Genomic DNA, 27,171 nt, shown 5'->3' on the forward strand with positions numbered 1-27,171 from the left:
ACCCCGCAGAGACAGTCTCCAACGCCGCCTGTTGGCCTCTGAGGATCTCCGCTGCCGGGGGCTTCTTGGCGCGCCTGCCACGTCCCTGTCGGCGCCACCCCGGCCGCTCGGGCCGCCTGTCCGCCGAACCACCCTCGTCTCCGCTGTCCTCCGCCGGCAGCTCGATCTCCAGCAGCTGCGCCGCCTCCTTCAAGGAGCACAATTGGTATAGGGTGTTTTCAATGCGGAACACTAGGCGAAAAGGATGCCCCCAGCTGTATGGGATGTTGCGCTGCTGTAGATGTGCCGTGATCGGCCAGAACCGTCTGCGCTTGTGGAGCGGGAGCGCCGAGAGGTCTTGATAGAGGACCGGGGCATGTTCCCTAAAAGTCACGGGGTGTTTCTGACGTGCTCTCCGGAGTATGTCTTCCTTGGTGCGATAGTCCTGTATGCACACCAGAATGTCCGAGGGAGCGGCGGCCCCCGAACTGGGGGGACCCACGCGATGCGCCCGGTCGATCCGCAGGTCCGCATCTAACGGACGGTCCAGGATGTGGTTAAAGAGCGCTGTCGTGAAGCCGAATAGATCTTCCGTGTCCTCCGTAAGCTTTACTCCTCGAACTCGGATATTGTGGCGTCGGGAACGATTCTCAAGGTCCTCCACGTGGGACTGGAGGTCCACCTGCTGTTTGTGGACCCGAATAAGTTCCTGTTGTAGCGCCGCCAGCTCTGTGTCCCGCCTGTCGCCCTTCTCCTCCAGCACCGCGACCCTCTCTCCAATGCTGTCCACGTCTCTACGGACCTCTTTGAGCTCGGCTGTGAATTCCTTTTGCAGATTTTGAATATCTGCTCGTAGGGCCGTGAACATGGACTCCAGGAAGGACTTAGTAATCTGTTCAGAACCCTCCTGCTGTGCCGCTGAGTGGCTAGGTGCCGCCGCCGCCATGGCTCCCGACGCGGAACCCGCCGGGGGGTGGGCAAACAGTTCTTTCAGCGTCTTGTCCTTCCGTTGCTTCGGGGGCACCATTACTCGCCCCCACCTTCCTGTCGTCGTCCCGTACACGGGAGGGCCCAGCCCCGCCGCCCGTGGCCCGCCGCCGCTCCCTACCGCTCGCCAGCAATCCACCCCAGCGGAACGGGGCTGATGTCAGACTCTACTCTGGCGCGCTGCGCCCTCAGTGCCACCTCGCGTGCCCTCCAGCTCCAGGCCACCTGCTCGTGCCGCCTACTCAACCACTGTCCCCCGCCGGCTGGCCCGTCCCACAGGCGGCTCCTACCAGGCCTCTACATCACCGCCGCCTGCCCGTAGGCCCGAGGCTCGGGGCTCCTGCACACGTGCTGGGCCTCTGCCGGCCCTCACCGGCGTCAGCCTGCTCCTCGATGCCACCCCAGGGTGGAGAAGCGTCACTGCAAGCCACCGGGCTCCTGCCAATGCCCGCTCCCTCCAACCGCTTCTCGGGGCGCCCAGGCCTCCTCACCTCGCCAAGCCGCCAGCCGATGTCGCTCCCTGCAGTCTGCAGCCGCCGCAGGGTCCACAGCTTCCGTGAGGGCGGAGGGCCCTCAGGCCTCGCGGGTCCCAAATGCGTGTCTAGGCGGCCGTCTTAGGCAAAGCTCTCGCCATCCGCTCGCTGGCCGCCCTCCCCCGGGCACCCCGGGCAGGCCTCTCCGTGTCTCCGATGGCTCGGGTTGTCCCGCTCCCCTCAGCCTCCTCCAGCTCCTCCCAGGGGCCACCGCTCACCCGATCGTCTCGCTGCTCACTCGGCTCCGCCGGGGTCCCCGGGCGTTCCTCTCCGCCGAGTGCTCCCCTGGGTCTCCGCACCTCCGCCACACCAGCAGGCCACAGGGAGTTCGGTACCGCTCTCCTCCGCACCCCCCCGGACACAGGCAGGGGGAGATCACAGCGTGCGGGCCGGCCTCCGGCCCTCCTCCGGATGTCGCCGCCGGTCAGGCCTCCCGCACTCCACCTGTTAATGGCGCCTCGCTTCCTCCCGGCCGGATCGCACAGGCTCGACTTTCACCTACATGCAGGGGCCAGGGACTCGCGCCCGTGCGGGAATGCCGCCCCCAGAGCTGTCGATGCAGCGACCGGCCCCCACCAACACTGAGACTCGGGGTGTAGCCGGTCGCCGGTGCTTTTGCTGGACGGCTGGCAGGAGAGACCGAGAAACGCGTCCGCTCAAGCCGCCATCTTGGCCACGCCCCCCCTGACTTGCAGTTTAAAGAAAGATGAAAATAATTTTTTGAATATTGGTTGAAGAAAGGAGATTGAAAATGCAAAGAAGAACATCAGAGGGAAAATTAGAGAGGACCGTTTGGGATGTAGGGATGGGAAAATACCTAAAAGGAGAAGCTAGTCCAACTATGGCTTTAGATTGGCCTCAGAAAGGGAAATTTTGTATTAGAAGAAATCAGACTGCATATGATAATTACTTTGTAGGTAATAGTGAATGCCATGATACATACCGAATCATGGGTGGATGGGGATTTAAAGGTGGAAATGATCCAGTTTTCCCAGGATTATACAATATCTGCGGGAGTAAGGCATATTATCGTTTGCCAGACCTTTAGTATGGCACATGCTATGTAGGCCTGGTTTTCCCAAAGATCTTTCATATGGAAAGAGGAGAAGATGGTGTACATAATTTAAAAAGTTATTTAGCACGTAGAAAGAGAGAATCTTGGTCAGAAATTGTAGGTGACATCTTTGGAGCATTGATACCAGCAGTGGGAATATCTCTGAATGCAAATAAGATTAGAAACCTATCAACAGTAGTAGATCGCTTGTCAACAAGCACCGCTGGAGGATGTTTATTGGTAAATACTGAAATGGTTGCCATGCGTGCCATGGTGATGCAAAATCGACTTGCCCTTGATATATTATTGGCAAAAGAGGGTGGAGTCTGTGGAATGTTGAAAGTCCAACATTGTTGTACCTACATACCAGACGAAAGTAAAGATTTGAAAATGTATGTTAAAAATATAACTGATTTGCATGACGAAATTGCACCACTGGAGGTTGAAGGTGTTTGGGAATAGATTGGTAAGAAAATATCTTCCATTAAAGATTTCTTAGTAAATTTAGGTAGTACCTTCCTAGGTAAAATCTTATTTCCATTAACATGTGTGATTCTCTTAGTATTAATATTAAGATTAGGATGTCTTTGTCATAAAAAGAAGAAAATTCAGAAAAAGTTAAAAAGAGAAAATTTAAGAAGGAAAAATAAGAAACAAGAGAGGGAATTTGAAGAAACAGAATTAGAGGAGGTAAAAGAAAATATGTATAAGACAGCAAGAAGAGAAGAAATTGGGGAGACCGAGATGTGAAAACAAAAAGAGAAAAAGCAAGAACTCATTTTTATCTCCATGGGAAAAAGGTATACAAATTTTAATGGTGTGGTGATAAAATCACCAAAGGGGGGATTGATGGAGCGGGTAGTACAAAATTTTGTATACCCCCCCTTAATTTGCATGCCTATACTAATTAGAATAATCTATTAATTATAATATTAATGTGTTTGCATGAAGACTAATCGACATTACTAATAATCAAAATACACGTGGGATTAGCATTTGCATGGCTGAATAATTTCTATTATTAACCTATGTACGCATACTAACTGTAGAAAATAGGATACTGCATGGTATATGTTGCTTTCGTGATGTTTTCGTAATGTTGCACCAGATGACATCAATGGGTGAATATGAACGCTTTGAATGTTGCTATATGCTAGATAATTACAAGCACATAGGGGAATTAGTGAGGGTTCAACACTATATTCATTATTTCTATGTATTAATTATTCTTTTGTGTTTGTTTCGATTAAGTTGTCCTTTGGGCCTAAGAACAAAGATGGCCGCCAAACTAACTCAACGTGATGGCCGCCATTCCACGAGGCTTTGGACGAAGTGCGCATGTGTTTCAACATGTACCAGTGGCCTCGACATGAACCTGCTCTCGTTGTACCCAAGCAAGGTCGCGACAGGAGGTCTGCCAAGTATTTTGACAATGGACGTTTACAAAAACCGGAACCATCAAGAAAGATGACCTAACCTCATGAACTGTGTGAAACCTCACTGGATGATCCTAACCAACCAATGGATGAAGTCCAAATTTTGTAAAATGTATCTTATAGACCTTAATTTCATTATAAAATGACAATAGAATAGAGAGGGTGGCTGCAGCTTCCTTATAATTTATTTGCTGACGGAGACGACGGTGACGCTGTGTTCCTGAATCTTTGACAGACTGAATTGCTGCCCATTTCTTTGATGAACTGAGGACTTCCTAAAATCTATGGGCACTGATAGATGCTTGCACGGCTCTGGTCCTTGATCATTCATGGGACTGTAGCGTGTTGCATGAAGGACTTTCAAATTCTGGCTGATTGATGACCAAATTTGATGACTTAGAGGACGACCAATAGCCAGAATAGGTAAATATGGTGTTCTGTGATTTGTGTGATGATTAATAAATTCACTAGATGAAACTAAATTCTTGCAATAATTAGATAAACAAAATATTGATTATAAGGTATTCCTTTCATGTCAGTGCTTGGAACATTCATCCCTCCTATAAGTGCAGACCAATGAGAAGTGAAGTGTGAATGTTGGTGTTATGGGCCCCACCAATGATTGTAGGAGTGAATGTGTTAATGTGATATTTGGTCTGTGACAAAAGGAGGATATTAGGTAAGGGGTTTCGTCTTGATTCCCGATACCTAGGTTTCCGCGCTGCAACACCAGCATGGCCCGAGCAGTTCCCAGTGAGACCAGATTAGGATTCACTGGCCCACGGCATTTCAAGGGCTCCTCTTTGTAAACAGTGGGCTGATCCCATCAGGGCTAATCCAAACAGCGCACAACGGGCCCGTAATATAATTAAAGGCCTGAAAGCACACGCTAGATGGTCGCAGGGGGGTGGGAGCATTGTTAGGCTAGATTTGCGGTCTGGGGGAGAGAATGAAACAAGCGCTCGCCATAGCGCTGTTTAAATTTGCATCGCGCTTTCAAAGCGAAAGCGCAATGCAAAAATAAACACGCGGCGCCCTGTCTCCTTTTGGGAGGCCCATCAGGACTGGATCACAGAGGCTTGTTTATATAACACGCCTCTCAGATAAGAAATTGTTTCACAACAGCCATGAAGCAGGAGACCCAGTCCGGATAGGCCGTCTCAAAAGGATAAAGGGTAGTAACACAGAAGCCTAATTTTCAATGTGAAGCCACCATTTACCATAAATGGTGAGGCTACCCAATGAAAATGAGGGGCGGGGCTTCAAGCCCCCTTCTGAAATAAACTCACCCACAATATGTCTCGCAGACACGAGTAGCGCATGCGCGCTGCAAGGCAGGTCTGCGAGACCTAAAAACCTAAGATAAAAACATGGTCATTTACAAGGCCAGTAGCTCTAACTTTCACAAATTCGAGACCGATTGTATTGAACGTATAAGGGATAGGATATGGTCTTACGGCTAAATTGCCAACATTGGAGCTGGGAAACCAAGGTTCGAGCATCGGGTTGCGTAGACATCGTGTGATTCTGGGTAATATCACTTATTACCAAAATAATGAATGTGTCTAATACCTTCGGGTCGAGTTCGCGCTATATAATCTGCAAAAAAAAAACATAATCTTTTTAGTTAGGAAATTGTATATATAAGCACTGACAACAAGGCATTGCGTGTTGTCTTCTTTATTATCCCGGCTAGGCACAGACTCAGTTCATATCGAACACGGGAACAGCCTTAAACCGTGTCGTAAGCAGTCGCCATGTAAGGGTCAGGCAAATGCGAATAGCAACATTTCCTGGTACCGTAACAATTTTTCGACTCCAACAAGACGCCGGCTGTTAGTAGGATCAACTCTGCCCAGTCTGGCATAGGCATTTGCTGTGAAATTCCGGACAGAGCAACTACCTCGCTAAAGTCTCGCGACTATAGGTTAATGAGTTGGGCGCGTGCCCAGGGGCCTCCGCTAGCGTTTAGTGTGTGTCGGGAGCGCGCGCGCCGCCGCCCGCTCTACGGCCTGTAGGGCACTCTCTGCGCGGTGTGCCAGTGCGGGACCTAGTGCTGAGCGGGTGGATCGTCGCGGCCCTCCCCTCCGGCTGGGGGTGAGCGCAGTGGCACCCCTAGAGCGGGGTCTGCGGCAGCAGCTGCAGCCAGGGGATGAAGATGGCGGACGCAAAGCAGAAGCGCAACGAGCAGCTCAAGCGCTGGATCGGCTCTGAGACAGACCAGGAGCCGCCCGTGGTTAGGCGCAAGAAGACCAGGGTCAAGTTCGACGATGGCGCAGTCTTCCTGGCTGCATGTTCCAGTGGTGACAGCGAGGAGGTGTTCAAGCTGCTGGATCGTGGGGCAGACATAAATTATGCGAACGTGGACGGACTGACCGCCCTGCACCAGGTGTGTACCGGTTGCAGGCTCCGTGTATTAGAGTGCCACGGGCCTGTCATGCCCCTCCCAGTGTTTTGTATCCTCCACAGCTTAGTGTCTGTGCCCTTCTTCGGGGTATGCAGCCGTATGCCTCCTCTGTTGCTGGTCCCATTGACGTTTCTACAGCGATAATGTTTGTGTGCCAGGATCGCCCTTTTAAGTGCCCTGTGCCAGGTGTGTGCTTGACCTTTCGTGTCACTACCTACTGTTTGTGCTCTGCCGCAGCCTCCTGGGGGTATGCGTGACAGACGGCCTTATTCTTGGCGCTTGTGTGCTTGAAGGCCAACTTGTATGTATACTGTGAATTGGAAGGTGTGTTTACACTTTCCTCCGCACTCTCAGACCTGGTAACTGTCGGCGCATCACAGTGTGTTTACTCATATGTTCTTTTACCCTATTAGCCTGTGCTTGGTTTTCAACACCTGCTGCCCAAATACCTCATGGTGGAGTGTGCCTCTTGCTTCTCTCTCTGTTTCCTTGTGGTTAAACTTGCCTCTTGTGTCTATTAAGAGTGGCCGTATCTTCTGGCGTGAACTGCTCAGGTCGTGGTCACCGTTGTTGATAAGGTGAGGTGGGATACTCCCTGCACTACTGTTATGGAAGATAGCACACCCACAAGACCATATCGTCTTTGTGGAACACTACACAGTAATGTAGCGTGATTGTGAAGTTGAAGGCCGTTATCCCCTCTTTTTGTCAGCAATAGACCGATGGGCCAATTAGGAGTTCGCTTCTGAGCCTTAGGCAACGTAAGAGAACATGTTACATATCGAGTAGTATTTAAGCAAGTGTCTTGCTTGTGTAAACCTGTTTCCAGAAAATATACGATCCAACTTGGCATCTTTACCGCTCAATGCGTAAAGATTGCTCCCTGTATTTGGTTCGGTAACTTTGCAGACTTATGCCCATATAGCTGTCATGCGTACTACATGGGATTTCATTTTTTTAGCTATTGTTTTTAGGTATGAAAAAGCAGCTTGTCTCAACCCAACGAATGAATGAAAATCGACGGATATCCTTCCTTTTATATGTGGGTGGCTAAGAATAGACAGGTCTTTAGAATCCTCCGTGCTGGCATCACTAATACCGCTAATGTATTCTTTCGCATGTCGGTTTTGTTGACGGTTGATGACTTGTGCGAGTTTCCTAATAAGGAGAAGTTAGGAATGAGAAGTAACTGCGATGCTTCACTGGGTTGTCGCAGTGAGAAAGGCTTGAATTGCCTCCAGCGTTGTGAAACGCACCCCTTTTGTGTACTATTTGTACTCCCCCCCCCCCCTTTAGTGTGTTAATTAAGATTATTTTCCAGCTCTTCTGCTGCTCATCCACATTCCATTCTTAATATGTGTAGTGGTTGATCGTTTCTTAGTTAATACATTTTCTTTATCCACAGTCCTCAAGCTAAACTGAGAAACGGACGGATGCTGAGATGTTTTTGTTCCACCATTGCTTTGACAACTACTTTAAATATGTCGATTTTAATGTAGTATTCGCTTTTAGAAGTTTTGTAATTGATACTGTTGAAATTATTTGCTTATATTGAGAGCCGTTTATTTGAACCAGAAGCCGAATGAGGTCTTCTTCTGTGTCTTGAGAACAACACTGTCAAAGGTTGGCCTCCTAGGCAGGGAGAAATAAAAGCCATCAGGTAAAATGTACAGCTTGAAATGCTGCTCTGGGAAATAGTTATAGCTGAAACGCTTGTTGTATGTGCTGAGGTATTAATTTTACAAAGCTCACTCTTTAAACATTTATTTGAGATTAAAGTGTGTGTGTGTGTGTATATATAATACATATATATTTTTTAACTTGCACACTTGTTTTTATAGGCGGTTTTGGTGTATAAACAATTGTGCAGCATGGTTGATATCTTAACATCACATTTTAAGTACTCAAGTTCCTTGGAATGAAGATGCCACCCGGGACTTTTTTTATTTTCTGTGTGCTTGATCACCTTTGGGCAGTTTTAGAGGGAGAACAGCATTCCTGATTTTTTTTATTTTTTTATTGGGTGCTTTGTGTTCTTTAGCATCTTCCACCACTGTTAAACAGTTTTTCCGGAATGATTAGGATATAATCACATGTGCATCTTGCCCATATTTTGGCGTGAGTACACACATCAGTGTTCTGAGAAATTTCTCTCATTTGTAACCATTGCAGCAGTGAAAAAGTCGTTTGATAAAGCGCATGTCGGCAGTAGTTGTTCCAACCCAACTCGCAATCAAGACCCATGTGAATGTTTGCTTCAATATTGTTTATTACCTGTTGAGGGGATTGTAAGCTTTTGGTTTATGATCAACCTACACCCATGTTGTACCATGGTGTAGGATACATTGTGAGCACCATTATTTATCAAAGTTAAAGTTTACTTTATTGTTGTAGTTATTAAAAACATACCAAATTTACACCTAAGTATATGAAATGGATGGCAACTCCTATCCAAAGACATAAATACATGGGTAAAAGGAATAACATTGATTACATCTTGTTAAAGTTTGGATTAACCACACTTTTTAATTTTTTTAATTTTATTTTTTACGGATGATCAACAGTCTAAGATCAGCATCTTGGTTTTACCTTTGTTGATCATGAAGTAATTCTGGTTATTGTATTTCTTCAGTTTCTTCAAGGCTAGCTGATCCATTATGATGATGTCAGCGCACTGTAAAATGTGTAAATTCAGTTTGACTAATTGTGCAGGTGCCACACTGCTGCATTCCAAACATTTTCCCAAATCAGCTGTGCAAAGATTAAAGAGAAGTGGCGCAAGCATCCACCCCCCTGCTTCAGGCCGTTGTCAAGAGATTTTGGAGGAGACTGTCTGAGGGCCTCTTCTCACCCAGACCCATGTTTTCAAATATAAGGAGATAATGATAATGAGCAGTTGCACAAGGCCCTGATTTCCTCCCCCCCCACTCCCCCGAATTGAGTTATCTCCATAATGTGGGGTCAAAAGCGGCGCTGTAAGCAATAAAACAGGAGACCAGTGGGGGGGGGGGGGGGGGGGGTGGACTGGCTCTTCTGAGCTGCTTGATGACTCAGGGTGGCTAAGGAGGTGATATCAATCGTTAAAGCGGTTGCCTGGAACCCTGTATGGAAGTATGTCAGAACCTCATTTTCCCCAGCCCATTCCTCTAGCTGTTTAAGTAGAATTCTGACATATGCTTTTGCCTCTAGGTTTAAAAGGATAATCGGAGGGATTTGTCTGAGTCCCTTTCATGAGGATTGGGCACAAAATGGAGCCTCTCCATGCGTCTGGTATTTGCGTTGCGGGGAAAGCATGATTGTAAAGGGGGGTTAGCACCTTAGCCCAATGCTGCATTGCACATTTAAATATTATGGCGGGAAGGCCATTAGGACCTAGGGCTCTGTCCTTTTCATTGCTTTTATAAGCTTGCTTACTTGGGCTAGTGCAGTCAGGTCAGCTGGATTTGACAGTGATTGGTCCACCTCCACCCGATTGGAATCGTCGCATTGTGTTGATGCCAAAGTGATGTATAGGGCTTTAACTTGCCGCATCCAGGCTTCTTCCAAAATGGAATCGAGTCTGGAGCAGTTAGGAGATTTCAGTTTGTGAATATAATTCCAAAAGCGAGCTAAACTAGTCTCTTGCAACATATGGTGTATCTTCATCCTTTCTTGTTGCTCAAAGGCTTCCTTTGCCTCCAAGATTGCTTTTTTGTGTACTTTGCGCAGACTAGTGATTGTGTTGGCAGAAATTGCTGTAGGATTGCGCTTGTGGTTACGCAGGGACCTTCTTAGGGCTCTTCGTGCAGTAACAATGTCACTATTGAGGGTTTGGGAAGGCTTTACTTTGGCGTTCGACGTGGGAGATGTCAGGAGGTTCCCAGGTCCAAGTAGATGGTCTCTTAGATTGTCAAATTATTTCAGCTGTGTGCTAGATCACCATGAGAACTAGTTTTGAGCACAGTGGATACCATAGCTAACTATTTTTCCGACTTCGAGGTGTCTGTTCTCCATTTGATCTTTCTGACTAATTTGGAGGCCTCAACACATGTTGAGGAGCTCACCTCCAAAACTTTATTTGTAGTTGGGAGTGTATTGATCAAGGGGTTATCTTTGCTTTCGGGTTAGTCGGGGATCTCCAATTTGGTAAGATGGCTTGCTAAAGCTTCCAACAGAAAAACGTGATCAATGGCTGAGGTCCTGTTGAAGGTAGCAGGATATTGACAGATGCGGTCCATGGTTCTGAAACGCTGTGCGGTGGAGATTAGATTGTAGGCAGTTAGGTTATTCTATTTTCTCTGTTCTTTGATATGGCAAGCTACAGTGTTCGAACTTCCCAAACCTCTAATATTGAAATCTTCCAATAGAAGAATTTCATGTGTAGGAAACTCCAGGAGAAGGTCCCCCAAGCTGTCACATAAAGCTTCTGTGGCTGGTGGTTTTGTTGCTTCGGTCTTACTGTGGTAGCAGTAGGATTTTACTATGGCTAGACAGTACCCCTGTAATTATGGCTGCTTGCAGGGCTGGAGAATCTCGGTTGAGGAACATTATTTATCACTAAGGTTTACTATAGGTACTCGACCCAATTTATGGAGGTTCCAGATGTGCGAATATCTAACCACACGACTATGGTTTTGCATGTTTTACAAATGCCTGCTTGACTACGCAGGTGAGGAAATATTGAAATGGCATCCTCACCCTGCATTCCGGAGCTTGTGCAAATGGGAAAGCCTTTTGGTCTTGACACAACTTCATTGAATGTTATCTGTTTTAATTTATAATGGATAATGTACCTAACAGTGTTTGATAGCAGGATTATGATAGGAGCGTTGTACAACAGAGCCTTAATTTATTAGCTAAACAGGCTGGCACTTTAGCACAACTAAATCAGTGTGTCAAGTGATAATAGTTACTTTCTAGTTATATGACCAGTTTTCCTCCGTTGGGTTAAATTTGCTTCTGAATATACTTATGTTTACATTTTGTCCATCTACCCTTCGGTTTTCAAAGGGTGTATAACTTCGTTGTTTAGAAGAGTAAGAATGAACAACATTCATTATGTATCTTATAACTATAACATTGGTTTTCAGTTGTGCACAATATTCGGCATTAAAAAATGTTTTTATTTAAGCAGTCCTGCCATTTAATGTAGTTCTTGAAATTCTTATCCTGTACTTAATAATTCTGCCTTTTGTCCTGTTCTGCTTGATTCAGTGAACTGCCAAACAGCAAGGGAGCTGATGATTCATTTGCCTCAGTTGAAACTCCGTAAACCATTAACATCCTTTTGTAATTATTTTTTTTTATTAAGTTCAAAACTAAATTTTAAATATTTTAGGAACCACAATACCTATATGGCCTTTCACACACTAACCGTTCCAAGTAGAGAATTTAGGATCTTAATTCTAGTTCTAGTTTTCAATGGAACAAATAGCATGAACAGTAAAATACAGACCTTTATCTTAAATATGTCAGTTGATGCCCAAATGAAAATTACATGCTGCACAAAAACCAGTGCATATGTGGAGAAATTGCACAATAGTCTACGCTTTGGTGCTCAGAACCTGGTAAAACGTGCATTATCCCCTGTGGCAAGCAGTGGAACTCTGAATGGGAAGGCATTACTGCAGAAGTAAATACCTTACTGTGGTGTTAGTAGCTTATTTGGTGTGGCATTAGCTCCCCTACTACTGGACCTGTTAGTGAGGCTATAAGACCACATCTTATTAGAATAATAAAGTTCACTTGGTCTTGTGAAATCGAGCCACAGAAGGTTTGTGTAGCAAGCCTTTGGAAATTGCTGCCGTGAAAGAGTCCGATGGATTCTCTTTAAGCCTTTGAATTGGTAGCCTTTTCTACTTGGTGTAAAGATTTGCACCACAGTTTCAGGCCAATAACCCAACCATCCAACTTTCCACAAACATGCATTAAAGTATAATTTGATATTGTGTGGAGATTTGAATTAAATTGAGCAGCAATGCTTCATGAAAGTTATGTTTCAGTAGATATCCTCCCACTCGAACATAAATTAGTATTTACTTCTCTACTGCTTTTAAGTTAACTGAACTCTGAGAAAGAATCAACCACTGTTCATGAACTTTGACCTTCATCTAGCTTTGGACTCCATGAGTAGTACGGATTTTTTTTTTTGTGACAGACATTGCTTGAGATCTGTGTCAGTCTCTTACTAGTGAGTGTTATTTCATAACCGTACTCAAGTAATTCAGCAAGGGTACAGTTTTGTCCAGACTGCCATTTGAAAGCACCTCTAGGTTTTAGGATGGTATGCTGGATATGTAGTCCGGCACCTCCTTTTTCAATCTATATTTTAAAGTGATTGTGCAATTTCTTCTTGAAGGGGGGTGATGGTTGATTAGAGGAGGGTGGTGAGTAAAGAGGCTGTGAAGAGAAGGCATGCAAGCAGCTACAAGTGTCTGCAGTGATGGTGCAGCTTGACGGCTACTTTCCTTTGAAGTCTTTGAGAGCTGCAGAGTTTATCTTAAACACACCGGAGCCTCCTGGCTTTTTAGCTTATGCGCTGCTCTGAAATCTGTTGTGTGACACGGGAAAATGAAAGTGAGGCACAGAATGGCAAGAGGTAGGGGGAATGAACAGGCGTCAACATATGCCTGAACTCTGTTGCAATGTTAGTAGCTAGTTTAAAAGAGCCGCCTGATCCCTATTCATTCTGAAAACTGCTGAGTTACCTTCTGCTTGGAAGTAAGTGAGACTGCTCACGTGCTGTTGTTATGCCCATGGGGCTCTTTGGTTACTAGATGCCTCACCATAGATGCCCCTATTTATTCCAGCTGTTAGTCACCACTATGCCTCCTGCTGAGTGAGTAATTTTTGTTTTTTAAATGTGCTTTGGGTACCACTTGTATTTAAAGCAGTTGTTTGGAGGGATTTTAAACCATTAGCACATTATAATCCCTCCTAAGAGTTATCCTTGTTGTATTCCTCTGGTAGCCAACTTAGTCACATGGACTAAACGAAAGAGCTGAGCTACTCTGGACAAGTGCTCCATTTACTCACTGGTGATCTATAGTGGAAGTTGAATTTAGATGTAACTGAAGTGTGCTGACAAATTGTTACAGCAAACAAATGATGGACGGAATGCTGACAATGCAAACCTTCTCCCCCAGTCAAAAGATCTGAGTTAAATCCATTGTTCTTTTGCCCACTACGCCACCCCAGTTTGGACCGAGCCATATGCAAATCAGTCTTGACCCTGTGCCTCATGGGAACAGTCCAGACCGAACTGCCAGGCCAGGTCCTCTCTGGACTGGAAACGAGCATCCTTGGACCGGTTTCAGGGTATGTCACCCTTCTTCAGCCAGGCTGAATGGGTATGCCCAGACGTGGGTCCCTTGCTCACTGTGTCACTGGATTCAAGCTAGCCTGGCTGAAGAAGGGTGACATACCCTGACACCGGTCCCAGGATGCTTGTTTCCGGTCCAGGGAGGACCTGGCCTGGCAGTTCGGTCTGGACTTTTCCCATGGGGCACAGGGTCAAGACTGATTTGCATATGGCTGGGTCCAAACTGGGGTGGCGTAGTGGGCAAAAGAACGATTGATTTAACCCAAATCTTTTCACTGGGGGAGAATGTTTGCATTGTCAGCATTCCTTCCATCATTTGTTTTCTGTGATAGAAATTAAGTAGCAGTCCTGGTAGCTGCATTTTACACAATTTAGGTTTAAGGAATTCTATTGATGTAACCCAAAAAGACGAAACCAAAGTTACAAATCATAAACAGTGTCAAAGCATAGCGGCAGGGCCATATACCGGGCATAAGGCCCGTCAAAGAGCATTCCGACAAAACAGTAGTCCGCTATGACACTCGAAGATAAGTGGCAGTGCAAAATCATAAAAGGCCCCCTCCCCCTGACCACCCTCCCCTCCCCCTGACCCTCAAAAATCTCACCCCCCCCCCCCCTCGTCCAGTGCATGGGTCTGATCCTCCCTGCCCTCTCCCGTCACCACCTCAGAAAGGGCCCCCGCCACGTGTCCATTCAAGAGGTCGATTCCTCAAGCGTCGTGAGCCGCAAGAGGCGAAGATATCTCGGGCAGGTCAGTTCCCTAAATTCAGTAACCAGCAGGGACCGAAACGGCTGCCAGAGGTCATTGAACTGCTCCGCATCCCCTGCCACTGTAAGCGACAGTTTCTCCATTCCCAGCACATGCCATAATCTATGAAGCCAGCCCGTGACTGTGGGAAGCGTGGTGGAGCGCCAGTATGCGAGGATGTTCTGCACCGCCGACCCCAGTGCAATAGCTATCTGCCGACCCCCTACGAGATCTCAAGGGATACATCAACCCGTTCGGTAGCCCAGTAATATGTATGCCGGGAGGCGCGGCAGTTCAGTGTTAAAGTGGGAATTGATATCTTCTATCACTTCTTTCCAGTAGGAGTCTAGGAGCGGACAGTCCCACAGGATGTGCGTCAGTGTACCCACCCGCCCACATCCCCTCCAGCAGGTGTTATCTTTGCTGCGGTCCATGTCGTGTACCCGCTCGGGGGTATAATACCAGTATGTGGACACTTTGGTGAATGTTTCAGTGAGCCCCATATGGTATGCTGAGTGCCTAGCCCTATACGCTATCTGTTCCCATTCTTTGTGACTCAGGGACCTGCCCAATTCTCTCTCCCATCTCTCCCTGCCTGGATTATAGAAGTGTGAGGGAGGCGGTTGTAGGAGCCGATACAGGTCGGTTATTAGCTTTGCGTCAGACGTGCGCGATATAAGCCAGCGTTCATAAGGGAGGAGTCGCCTGTCTGCCGTCTCTCGCACCTGTGGGTGCAGTGCCCAGTGACGAACCTGCAAGTAACGCAACCTCTCGGTCTCCAGGAGCGCATAGACCTGTCTGAGGCGCGAGAAGGGGACGACTCCCTCCGGGTCGTACAGATGGCACAAGGCCCGACACCCCGCCGCACGCCAGAGAGCGAAGGCCCCTCTCTCCAATCCCGGGGTAAAGTCAGGGTTATCAATCAGAGGCGTAAGCGGCGAGGGGAATGTCGTCAGGCCATGGATGGTTCCTCGTGACGAAGGAGGCATATAGATTCGCAGGGCGGTGAGCCCTACGCAAGAAAGGCACCTCCTGTAGGGGCCTGCCCGCCACCGCCTGGTCCTGAAAGAGCAAGTGCTTGTCGGATTCCCACCTCCTCCACTCCACCAGGTAGCACAGCTGCGCCGCTTGGAAGTATTTGCGGAGGTCTGGAATCCCCAGTCCCCCAGCTTCCGGCGCCAGCACGGAAAGCGCCCTTCTCATCCTGGGCTTCTTGCCCTGCCATATGAAGCGCATTAAGTCTTGACTGCGTCCGCTGGAACCATCCAGCCGGCGGCTGCAGCGGCAGTGCCCTAAATAGATACAGAATCTGGGGTAAGATCGTCATTTTAACGGCCGCTATTCCGCCCAACCACGAAAGGTGGCTGCGGTCCCACCGGCCTATTTCCTCCCGAATCTTCCTGCCCAAGCAGGCATAGTTAGCAGTTACCATAGCCGGTAAGGTAGGAGCCAATTGAATCCCTAGATAGGGCACCAGATCCTTCGACCAGAGCATCGGGTAACAGCCTTGTAAGTATGTCCTGGTAGCTGGCGAGAGAGACACATCCAAGGCCACCGACTTCCCCATGTTCATTTTGAAGCCCGCGACCGCCGCAAAGGTCAACTCCGCGACGCACGACGGAAGGGCCGTGAGCGGATCATCCAGCGACAATATGACGTCGTCTGCATAAAGGCTAACGGCATGAGTAAAGCCGCCAAACCGCACCCCCTTCACCGCTGCTTTGTCACGGGTCCTCTGGGCAAAGGGCTCCATATACAGGGCGAAGAGCAACGGAGACAACAGGCATCCCTGCCTCGTGCCTCTCTCGATATCAAAACTCCGAGAGCTATAGCCATTCACCCGGACCACCGCCGTCGGGAATTTGTAGCAATTGAGAATCATAGAGCGAAATTTTTCACCTATACCCATTTTCAGCAGAACCTGCTCCAGATAAGGCCAGTGGACGCGGTCAAACGCTTTTTCAGCGTCCACTGAGAGCATCATTCTCTCCCCGGGAATCCGGGATGCCTTCTCTATGTGGTGAACTATCCTCTTGGTGTTGTCCACCATCTGCCGTCCGGGGACGAAGCCCGCCTGATCCGGGTCTATAAGTCCCGGCAGGTGGGGGGCCAATTGCGCCGCCAGGATCCCAGTGTACAGCTTGAGGTCTATATTGAGTAGTGATATCGGCCTATAAGAACCGCATTGCGTCCGGTCCTTTCCCGCTTGGGGATAACCGTGAGAGAGGCTCGCAACAGGTCCGGCGGAATGGCGCCAGGAGTAGAGAACGAGTTAAAGAGGCGCGTGAGGATCGGGGCCAACGTTGCACAAAACGTTTTATAGAAGAGGGACGTATAGCCATCTGGCCCCAGGGCTTTGCCATGCTTAAGATTGGCTATGGCGGAGATCACCTCCTCGACTCGGATATCCCTGTCCAGGTACTCCGCCTGCAGAGGTGCCAAGGACGGGAGAGAGACCGAGTCCAGGTACGTCGCCGTCGCATGCTCATCCGGGGGGCCCCCAGAATAGAGGTCCGCATAAAACCAGTGGAAGGTCTCGGCTATACTGGCATCCTCCGTAACAGTCACCCCCGCGGAGTTGGAAATCTCCCTCACCAGCTGCTGCTGTCGCGCCACCCGGAGCCTGTTCGCCAGCAATCGGCCCCTCCTGTGTAATAAGCGTGGCGCAGGCGCAAAGCCGCGTACTCCGCGCGGTCCATGTCCAAGGCCGTCAGGAGCTTCCTCGCCTCCTTGAGTTGCCGCCAGATCCGGGGAGCCCCCGTCCTGCAGTGCATGTGTTCAAGTTCGCGGACCCGCTGGGTGAGCTCCTCCCTCTTGTGCCGCCGCTCTTTATTGTCAGCCGCAGAGATAGCTATCAACTCCCCCCTGAGTACGGCCTTCAACGCAGCCCACTGGGTCGCCGGGAGGTATCTGAGTCATCATCATGGGCCAAATAGTCCCGAATCGTGTCCGTCACACGTGTGACAACCGCTTTCCTGTGCAGCAGGGTGTCCCGTAGACGCCAAACCCTTGGCGGGCATGAAATCGGCGGCAGACAGAGCATAGCGGACACCGGGGCGTGATCAGACAGGGAGATCACCCCCATCTCCGTCACGGTGGCTAGCGGATACACCGGCGCCGTGACCAGGAGATGGTCCAGTCTTTTTTTTTTTTTTTTTTTTTTTGAAACCGTTTATTGCAGTTTATAGAAGTTACAGGTATGGGCCTACAACCACACGGCCGGCTGCTAGAGCATCAAAAGCATATTACATACATACACAAAAAAGCTTTCTCAGCGGTGCACAGTAGAAAGACAGGAGTGATCAATGGTGCAGGCCTCACAGCTCCATGCCCACAGTACGGTTCCATTTTCTTAACGCAAAACAACGTAAACAAACCACAACCGCAAGGCAACCCTCGATCCAAAGTGACAACACGTGCTCCATAAGTGGGGGATCCAAACCAGCAGCAAAATTCTGAAGAGGGGGACGGGAGTAGATCAGGGACTGGGGGACCGCGCGCCCGCGGCCAAGGGAGGGGCGCCATCTAGGGAGACGGAGCCGGCGAGGCCGCCGGTAGCAGCGGCGGCTCACAAATACCCCCGCGGTAGGCGTTCCAGGGGCCCCAGAGTTTCATCCACGCCCCAGGCTTACCCCTCGCCACATACACCACCTTTTCACGAAACATACACCAATCCATATGCTCTTTCCAGGCCGACACCGCAGGGGGCCTCTGGGATCCCAGATGGTCCAGTCTTGCATAGGTTTTATGTGCGTGGGAATAATAAGAATAGTCCCTATCAGTAGGGTGCATGCGGCGCCAGAGATCATGGAGGTCCAACTCCGCCAGCCACGCCTTACACCCGGTCGAAAACTCTCCCGTTTGCGGAGAACGAGCCGCGGACCTATCTATGGCCGAATCGAAGACCATATTAAAGTCGCCCCCGAGGATAATGTGCCTGTCCTGCGTAGCAGTGACGTCCACCAGCACTGAGCGGAGAAAGCGCTCCTGTTGTTCGTTGGGGCTATATAGGACCCTACCGTGAAGGAGAGCCCCCCAATCCGAAACCTGTAGGCCAACAACCTGCCTTTCTGTTCTGTGTGCTTATGGAGGACCTCCCCCGTATAATGCCTGGCTACCAAGATTGCCACCCCCGCCGTCTGTGTTGCAGGAAGAAAAGAATTGCGTCGGGAATTTGTGGGAGCGTAGTCTGTGGCAGTCTCGGGGTAACAGGTGGGTCTCCGAAGGAGGCAAATGTCCGCTCGGGTACTCTCTAGGAGGGACAACACCGCGCGCCGTTTAACCGGGTTATTGAGGCCCCTAACATTAAGAGTCACAATGTTAAGAGTTGTAAGTGGCATAGGGGATGACAGAAGAGACAGCACAAATCCTCCGCATACGCAGAGTCCGTCGCATGGAAGCCGCCACAGCGGTCAGAACCCCCGTGGTGCACTGGACAACCCCCCCCCCCCCCCTCCCCTCCCGGTTCCCCCCCAACTCCCCAATCCTCCCCCCCCCCCCCCCCCATAACTGTCCCCCTCCCCCACCCCTACCATACAGCCTGTGCAAAACCCCCGAACTTCCAACCCACCGGCAGTAGGCCAACAACCCCTGACCCCCGTTCTTCCCCCCCCCCCCCCCTCCCCAAACCCCAGCAAACCATAGTCCCAGTCGAGTCCCCGAGGGAACAAGTCTGCGGTAAGTTACTTAAGTGGACGTCCAGCCACAGTCCCTGCCCCGCAGCCCCTACCCCCCCCCCCCCCCCCCTTAGAGCCCCCAAACCTGCCAAATGAAGTAAGCTGTGATGATCTCCCCCCGGAGTGTTCTTACGCCGTCACCGTTACGTCGCTGGAGGCAGTGTCCCTGGCCACCCCGAGCACAGCGCTGTCCATGCCAGCCCGGATGGTAGGCGAGTCCGGCCTCCCAGAACGCCCAGGGGAGCGCTGCCCCGGCACCCGCTGCCAGCCATCCCTATTCGGGTGCCTCCGGCGCGGCATAGTCGCTGCCTCCTCCGTCGCGGTGATGCCCAGGACCCCGCATGTCTCCTGCAATGAGCGTAGTTGGTGCATGGTGCCATTCCACCGAAAGATAAGACGAAAAGGGTGACCCCAGGCGTAGGGCGTCCCCTGCTCCCTCAGAAAGTAAGTTGCGATCTTAAAGGTCTTGCGTTTCTGAAGCGTAATGGCAGATAAATCCTGGTATAAAGCGACCGAGTAACGTCGAAAGGTCAGGGACTGCTGCCTCCGCGCCGCAGCCAGGATGCGCTCCTTGAGCGGAAAGTCCGGAAGAAAGGCCAGAATGGCCGGCGGTGGGGCTGAAGCCCATCTCGGTGGCCCCACTCTGTGCGCCCTGTCGATCCGAATGGGGAATTCCGCCGGCTCTCCCAAGATCTCCCTGAACAGGGCCTGAAGATAACCGGCCACATCGGAACCCTTTTCCGTGGATGGAACTCCCCGGACCCGAATGTTGTTCCGCCGGTATCTGTTTTTAAGGTCCTCGTTATGTGCCTGAAGGTCTAGCTGTTGGTCCCGGAGGCGCAGCACCTCCTGCTGCAACTGTTCGATTTCCTCGTCTCTTCGTTGGGTCGCATTCTCCACGGTGGCCACCCGTTCTCCTAGGCCATCCACCTCCCTTCGCACCTCCCGCACCTCACCGGCGACCTCCTGTTTCAACGTTTGAAAGTCGTCCCTGAGGGAGCTGAAGAGGGACTCCAGGAAAGATCTAGTGACCGGCGGCTCCCCCTCGTTTGCTTCCTGCGAGCCCCTTGAGGAGCACGGCGACGGCTGCCCCCTGTCCGTTCTCTGATGGTTCTTGCCAAGCATCTCGGGGAGAGTGCGGTCCCCCTTCCTTCCGCCTTTGTTGCCCGCCATTGTTAAGGGACCAGAGGTCAGCTAGCCCCTCCAGCGTCACTGGCGCTCGATCTGCCGTGCTGCTGCGCACCCACCTCTAGTACCGTGCCCCAGGGGATCTCTCCGTCCCTCACCGTCGTCACATCGGGCAAGGCAATCGGGCGCGACCCGCTCGCAATCACCTAGGTCCTGCTAGGCCCACTCCACGCTCCTCAGGCCCGTCTCCACCATGCACTGGGGGGTCTCTCAATCCGCCCCACACCCAGGACATTATCTCCGCTGCTGCTGCCGTCGACGCAAGGCAAGGAGGCCCACCTCCTCTCTAGAGTACCGCTCCCCGATCCATCTCCGAGATGAGTGCCGACCAGGGGGGCTACTGCTCCAGTCACTCCCCGGGCACCGCAAGGCCTCGGGGTCCCCCACGTTGTATCCAGGCCACCCAAGCAGTGGTGTGTGGTGTCAGAAGATCAGAGGGACGCTCACGGGGGCCCCGGCCGACCCCAAGCCCCTCCGCAGCCGGACAGGGGCCTCCTCTACGAGCACACCCGCTAAAGTTAGGCCTTGTGTTTCTGCAGCTCGATCCTCTCCACGCGGGACACCGCCTTCGCCCGCTTCCTCTGCCGCCATGTCTCACCGGCGTCCGTGGCTTGTGGTCCCTGCACCGTCGCTCTCGCCCTCCAGCGCTGCTGCTGCTCCTCGCCTCCTCGAGGGCCGGAATCTCCCCCGGGGCCCACTCCTTGCAGCCCAGCCGTCTCTCCGTCCGCTCACCCAGGAGGCCGCGCTGTTAGGGACAGGCTCCGCCCGTCTCGAGTCCCTCCACCGGCAGAGCACCGGGACCCCGCCGGGTGCCCCCCGGCCGCCGATCCTCCGCAGCGCACCGGCAGTCGCCGGGCTCTTTGCCGCTTCGTCCCGCACATGGGCTCAGGAGCCCCTCGCAGATAAGCCGCGCCCCCGGCCAAACGCAGGGGAGCGGTGCGAAATCTCGGTTCTGGTCTTGCCTCCAGCTGCCGCCCAACGTCTCCACCCCGCGCAGCTCCACCAGCGACCCTCCTCCAGACTTTACCGCTTGTGCGGAGACGATCCGGGCAGCTCGGCCGTAGCCTGTACTCCGGCTACACACCACGATCCGTGCCTCCAGGCCTCGGCGCCCGGCCCCGCCTCCGCGCCGCTCCTGTCCTCGTCCGCACTTCTGGTCTCCGGCGGCGCTTTTCGGGGGCCGCTTCAAACTGCAAAATGAAGCCGCCGCACCTCCCCCACCACCGCTACAGCGACTTCCCAGCAGGACAGGGGGAGATCCTGCTAGAAAGAGCGGTCCAGGGGTCTAGGGTCTCGGGAGCTCAAGGAGAGTGCGACCGCTCACCCCGCCATCTTGGCCACGCCCCCCATATTACACAATTTAAAGGGAGCTGCATTTTTCACAGTCTTAAGGCAACAGATAAAATATTTACGCAAGGCAATCAAGATTCACTTTTTGCAATTCAGATAGGATGAGGGCTACCTGGATCAAAAACATTCTCCTTTGAACTACGAGGCAAGGATGAATTTTCCTTTAGTTCTTCAAAAGAGAGTAATCTGCACCAGAGAGATCAATAACAACACTTTTGATCGTAGTAGCAGGGCCTGTGAGTGGGTCAGAGCTAGTGACTACTAAAACAGAGGCGCAGTTCTAAGGATGATTCTTTAGAAATATGTTTTATTTACATACAACTTAAAAAGCGTATTGCTTATCAAACATGGAAATGAAACCAGAAATTCCCAAATTTTAAGTGTTAAGTGTTGCTACCACTTTGTTGCATTGCAAATTTGAATCTCAACAGTACAGTTGAAATAAGTAAAGCCAAAAGATCAAATGAAAGCAACTAAGGGGGTTAAAGGAACATTAAAGAATTACACAATATGCACAATCCTTTTTATTGTCAAGTGTCACTTTAAAAAAAAGATCAAGTACTTTAATTCCCAGACCACCAAACACTGAAAATAAAATTACTAATGAACACAGTGAAATGAAACCAAGACCACTCTAGCACAAAGTGAACTAGAAATCTGTTTAAAAGTTCTCTTGGTGTTGAATAATGCACTGCCTCCCCCTATTCTGTCAATCAAGGAGTTGATGACAGTGAGTTCTGCCTATTATAGTTGAGTTCTTAATGTAAAATTATTTTTCTCTTGCGTTGGTCAGAGTTCATACTCCAAACCCCCGTCTTAGTTCATTTGTCAAAGCGTTCTCAATGTAAAACCTGACTATCAGGAAATTGAGGCACAGTTGTTGTGAGCTAGATTTTATAAAAGGAGCAAAACCCAGAAATAACAACATGATCATGGTATCATGACATGAAGTTTAAAAGTCCTCTGGAGACACAGGAGTTTACTGTGTCTGGACCTAAAGATATAGATCTATAGATATAAAATCCTTTTCCTATTGCATTTGTCTGACAGTGGACAATATAATGCCTATTCCTATTGCATTTGTGAAATAGTAAAACATGCAAAGCTTATCCCAATGGTGTTTTCACAGTGTAAAAACCTTTTATATGAATTCATTAATGTTTACAATATAAAACTCCTTCATATTGGTTTTGACAGAAGGTTCATATAGGAAAGCCCCTTCCTTCGGTGTTCCACAAAGGAATTCACAATGTAAAACCTCTTCTTACATTTGTCAAAATTTAGAACGTGAATATAATCCATATCCATCCGCCCGGGCATGGAGTGACCCGTAATTTTGAGCACCAAAGACAAAAGAGAAGTGAAGCCCAACTCAAAGATCACTGGCTTTATTGCGTCTTAAGGGTAGCAGGACATCTCCTTACGCGTTTCGGCCGTTGGTTATGGCCTTGCTCACAGGTGAGAGAAATCTCTCATTAAGCAAACTCGCACTCTTTTGAATCAAAATGATCACGTGACCCGGTGCAAACCTACAGGTCCCATAATGCACCCGGGTTGTTGTTGCAAACTGAGGTACATGTATAATCCAAGTTGGCAAAAGGAGACGTGCCTCCTATTGTGCTCCCTTTCGCGCTGTCGTGCAGAAATACCTGGGAAATCCTTTCGTCTGCACTTTAGCGCGGGGGACATGCTCCCTACTTTGAATCCAAAAGAGACATTCTCCAAGAAAGGGAACCCCCGTCCCTGCAGGGCGGCTTAACGGGCATGGAGCGACCTGTAATTTTGAGCACCAAAGACAAAAGAGAAGGGAAGCCCAACTCAAAGATCACTATATTTGTCAAAATTTAGAATGTGATTTTATATATATATATTGGCTCCAAACCGGGTTCCATGCATACGAAACAGGCACTGACTCCGTGGGATAAGTCTTTAAAGAAAATGCTTTATTTCAAAAAGCTGTGGCCCAGACGCGTTTCGGCGAACAAGTCCGCCTTGCTCACTGTGTCAGACCCAGTTACAATACACTGCTTATAAACTAATTACGTGCACATGACACATGGTACACACCCCCAGGTTACTTGGCAACCGATAGAAACAACATAAAAGAAATACTATTATTCAACGAGTCTTTCCTCAGACAAGTGTCACTTTGAATAATGTGATGATGCAAAGTGTTCAAAAGGGGTACATCAAACCATCATTTAGTGAAGGAATAATTCCTGAAGTAACAGTACTTTATGTGAAGATTTAAAACATTTGTGAACATTTGTAAATATATTGAAAAAACATTTGAAAAAACATGGAAATAAGGCCTAAGTGGGCATTCTTCAAAAGCACTGTTAAAAATCAAATGTTGATGACCAATTGAAACAATAAAGCATCATGATGTTTTTTCTAAGGCTGCTATATATTGGCATAGGGGGACCTACTGAGCACGTATAAAAACAATTATACTGAACTAATAAACAAAAAACTGGATTTAGACTCAAAGGATTGTTACAAGAATTTAAAAAAAGGCAGTTATGAATTTATAGATGAACATTCAATGCTTCGTCGGCATTCAAACCGTTAGGAATCTTTCAATCTAATTGGATTATGTATTGTGACTCCAACCTTCTCAGTGCAAGCTGTCTGTTTCCACCCCTGACACTTTTCTTAACACTGTCAGCCACAAAATATACCAAATCTTCTGCTTTGCCATCATGTACTCTGTTAATGTGTCGAGCAACTGGGTATGTCGGGTCTTTGTTGTTAACTGCCCTTAAGTGTTGCAGAATTCTGACATGTGCCGGGTGAATGGTGCTGCCAACATACATCTTGTTGCATGTACAGCGTAACACGTACACCGCAAATTCGGTTTTGCACGTGAAATGCTCCCTGATTTCAATGGGAGTTTTTCTGAGAGGGGTCACAATTGATTTGGTGTTGATTCCGTACTGGCAGGCTTTGCACTTTGTGCATTTGAAAAATCCTCTTTGAGTTTTTAGCCAGCTGGTACCTTTGACAGATACAGGAGCATTGGATACAAGTTCCTGTTTCATGGACTTAGCTCTCCTGAAAGTTAACTGGGGGAGCTTAGCACACGAAAAACCTATAACAGGATCACATCTTACTATCGGCCAATGTCTGTAAAGAATTTGTCTAAATCTCTGATGGAAACTATTGTAGCCAGTAATTAGCCTCGGTGTCTGTTGGGCTGTTTCCCCTAAGCTTAATCTGTTGCCCTTGTTCTTGAAAAGAAGATCTTTTCTTTGGATATTTTGACACTTCCACTTAGCTAATTTGAGAGTCTTTTCCTTGTAACCTCTGTTGTTAAGTCTTGTACATAAATTGTTTGTCGCTACAATGAGGCTCTCAGTGGTGCTACAGTTCCTCTTCATCCGGAGGCATTCAGCAAAGGGAATGCTCTCAATGAGTTTAACAGGGTGAAAACTCTGAGCATGTAAAATGGCATTCCCTGATGTCACTTTACGGTGTGTACGTGAGTGTATACGATTTCTCATAGTGTAGAGTTCTAAATCAAGAAATACAATGGACTGTTTGTCTATAGTGCCTGTAAACGTAAGATTTAAATCATTGGTATTGATCATATTTACAAAATCAATGGCACTGGACTCACTGCCCTTCCACACAATAAAGATGTCGTCGATGTAACGTTGATATATAACAACATTTTCACACATTTGAGTATTGCACTTTGTCATGAGTACTTGCTCCTCCCACCAGCCCATATGCAAATTCGCATAGCTGGGGGCGAAGCAAGTACCCATGGCTGTACCTTGTACCTGTTTGTATAATAGCCTATCAAACAAGAAAATGTTATTGGTTAGACACCACTCCACCATATGTAACAACATCCCTGTGTGATCATGTAAACTTGAATCTCTTGTTCTCAAGTAGTGTTTAGTAGCTCTCATGCCATCCTGATGTCTTATACTAGTGTACAAACTCTGTACATCTAGTGTGACAAACAAATAATCCTCTTGCCATTTAAAATCAAAAATCTTAGTGAGAAAATCACCAGTGTCTTTGATGTAAGCTGGTAAAGTCCGTACAAGTGGCTGGAGAAAAAAGTCTATGAACTTGCTGGTATTTTCAAATAAACTTCCAATGGCAGAAATGATTGGTCTGCCGGGAGGACACTCTGCGTTTTTATGAATTTTTGGTAGCAAATATAATTGCGGTGTCACAGGATAATCATTTTTTAGAAAATCAAGTTCATTTTTGGTTATTAACCCATTCCGTTTCCATTCGTATAAACATCCGTGGAATTTTTCTTTAGTACTGATGATGGTAGTGGCACTGATCCTTACATAGCAGTTCATGTCTGAAAGTTGATTCAATGCTTCCTTGTTATACATATCCAGGGGCCAAAGTACGATGTTGCCTCCTTTGTCCGACCAGCGTACCACGATGTCTGAGCATGCTTTGATTTTTTGCATTGTCTTTGAATAACCAACTGGTTCTTTATTTTTTAGCATAGTGAATGTATTGCTGCTTTCAGTAGCCAAAACTCTAAGATCCTGAATCATTTTGTCAGCAAAAATATCAATGTTGTCCCTTGGCATAAGAGGATTAAAAATAGATTTTGGCCGAAACGGTGTTGACACTGATGCAGATAAATTACAATCCAAATTTACTCCTGTTACATCCGAAATTGGTACCTGTGTTAAACATTCCTGCTCGAGTTCCGCCATGTCTTTCAGGAAAGCTAAATCCGATGCGGATAGATTCTCTGGTTCTTGTTCGGTAATTGCTCCTTGGTCTCTCAAGTTCATTTTTTCCTTGGTGTTAAAAAAATATTTACGCAATTTCAATTTCCGTGTGAAGTGGTAAAGGTCTATTCTTGTTTGGGTGTAGTCAAAATTGGTTGTCTTGCAATACGATAATCCTAAAGCAAGAATTTGTTCTTCATCCCGAGTCAAAGCCATATTAGTTAGGTTTACAACTGTATTATCTGGTTTTACTTTGTTGTTACTCATTTCCTCTTGTTCCGTCTGTATACGTTTCTTTGCTATGTTTTGTTTGCCCCATCGGCGATTTTTCCTCCTTCTGCTCCTTGATTTTGAGCCCTGTTTGATAGGTACGCCTGTCTCTGGGGTCTTGGGCGTAGGCTCATCAAACGCTCGACTCGTAAAAAACCGAGTTCTTGAATTGGTGTAGGCGCCTGGTGTGCTTGTTCCTTGGTGCCACTTGTTTCAGGTTCGGATTCAATTTCCGAACTCAAATCCGTGTCACTCGGTTCCCGTTGACTTGAGGGGCCCGCCATTGTTTTCGATAGCTCCTGGCGACGTATATTTTCAAAACGTCTCGAGTATAAATTCTACCATGTAGGTAGTCATTTCTGTCACGCTGAAACTTACTGGCTTTTCTTTCTTTAATTATTTGTTCATACTTCAGGACACGGTTTTTTATCTCCGCTAGACCTTTATTTACTTCATCTTGGTTGATTATCTCTTCAAGTTATTTATATATCTCGTTGATTCGTACGAGAATTCTGTCTCTATCCGTTG

The 27,171-nt window shown here is 48.5% G+C and overlaps 1 protein-coding gene across 6 annotated transcripts in view; it reads left to right on the forward strand.

Annotated features, from left to right (window-relative positions):
- The first annotated feature begins 5,746 nt into the window (after positions 1 to 5,746).
- The window catches only part of PPP1R12A (protein phosphatase 1 regulatory subunit 12A), a 1,183,401-nt gene continuing 1,161,976 nt past the window's right edge, over positions 5,747 to 27,171 (forward strand). For 4 of the 6 annotated variants that reach the window (XM_085652986.1, XM_085652987.1, XM_085652989.1 and 1 more), the window contains exon 1: positions 5,788 to 6,378. In XM_085652986.1, coding sequence (XP_085509112.1) covers positions 6,142 to 6,378 — 237 coding nt within the window. In that variant the 5' untranslated portion in view covers positions 5,788 to 6,141. Of the gene's footprint in view, positions 6,379 to 27,171 lie in introns of all 6 variants that reach the window. The other 2 variants (XM_085652988.1, XM_085652990.1) reach the window with 1 other exon arrangement.

This window comes from Triturus cristatus, chromosome 4_1 (genome assembly GCF_964204655.1).
Source record: "Triturus cristatus chromosome 4_1, aTriCri1.1, whole genome shotgun sequence".
NCBI classification, from domain to species: Eukaryota; Metazoa; Chordata; class Amphibia; order Caudata; family Salamandridae; genus Triturus; species Triturus cristatus.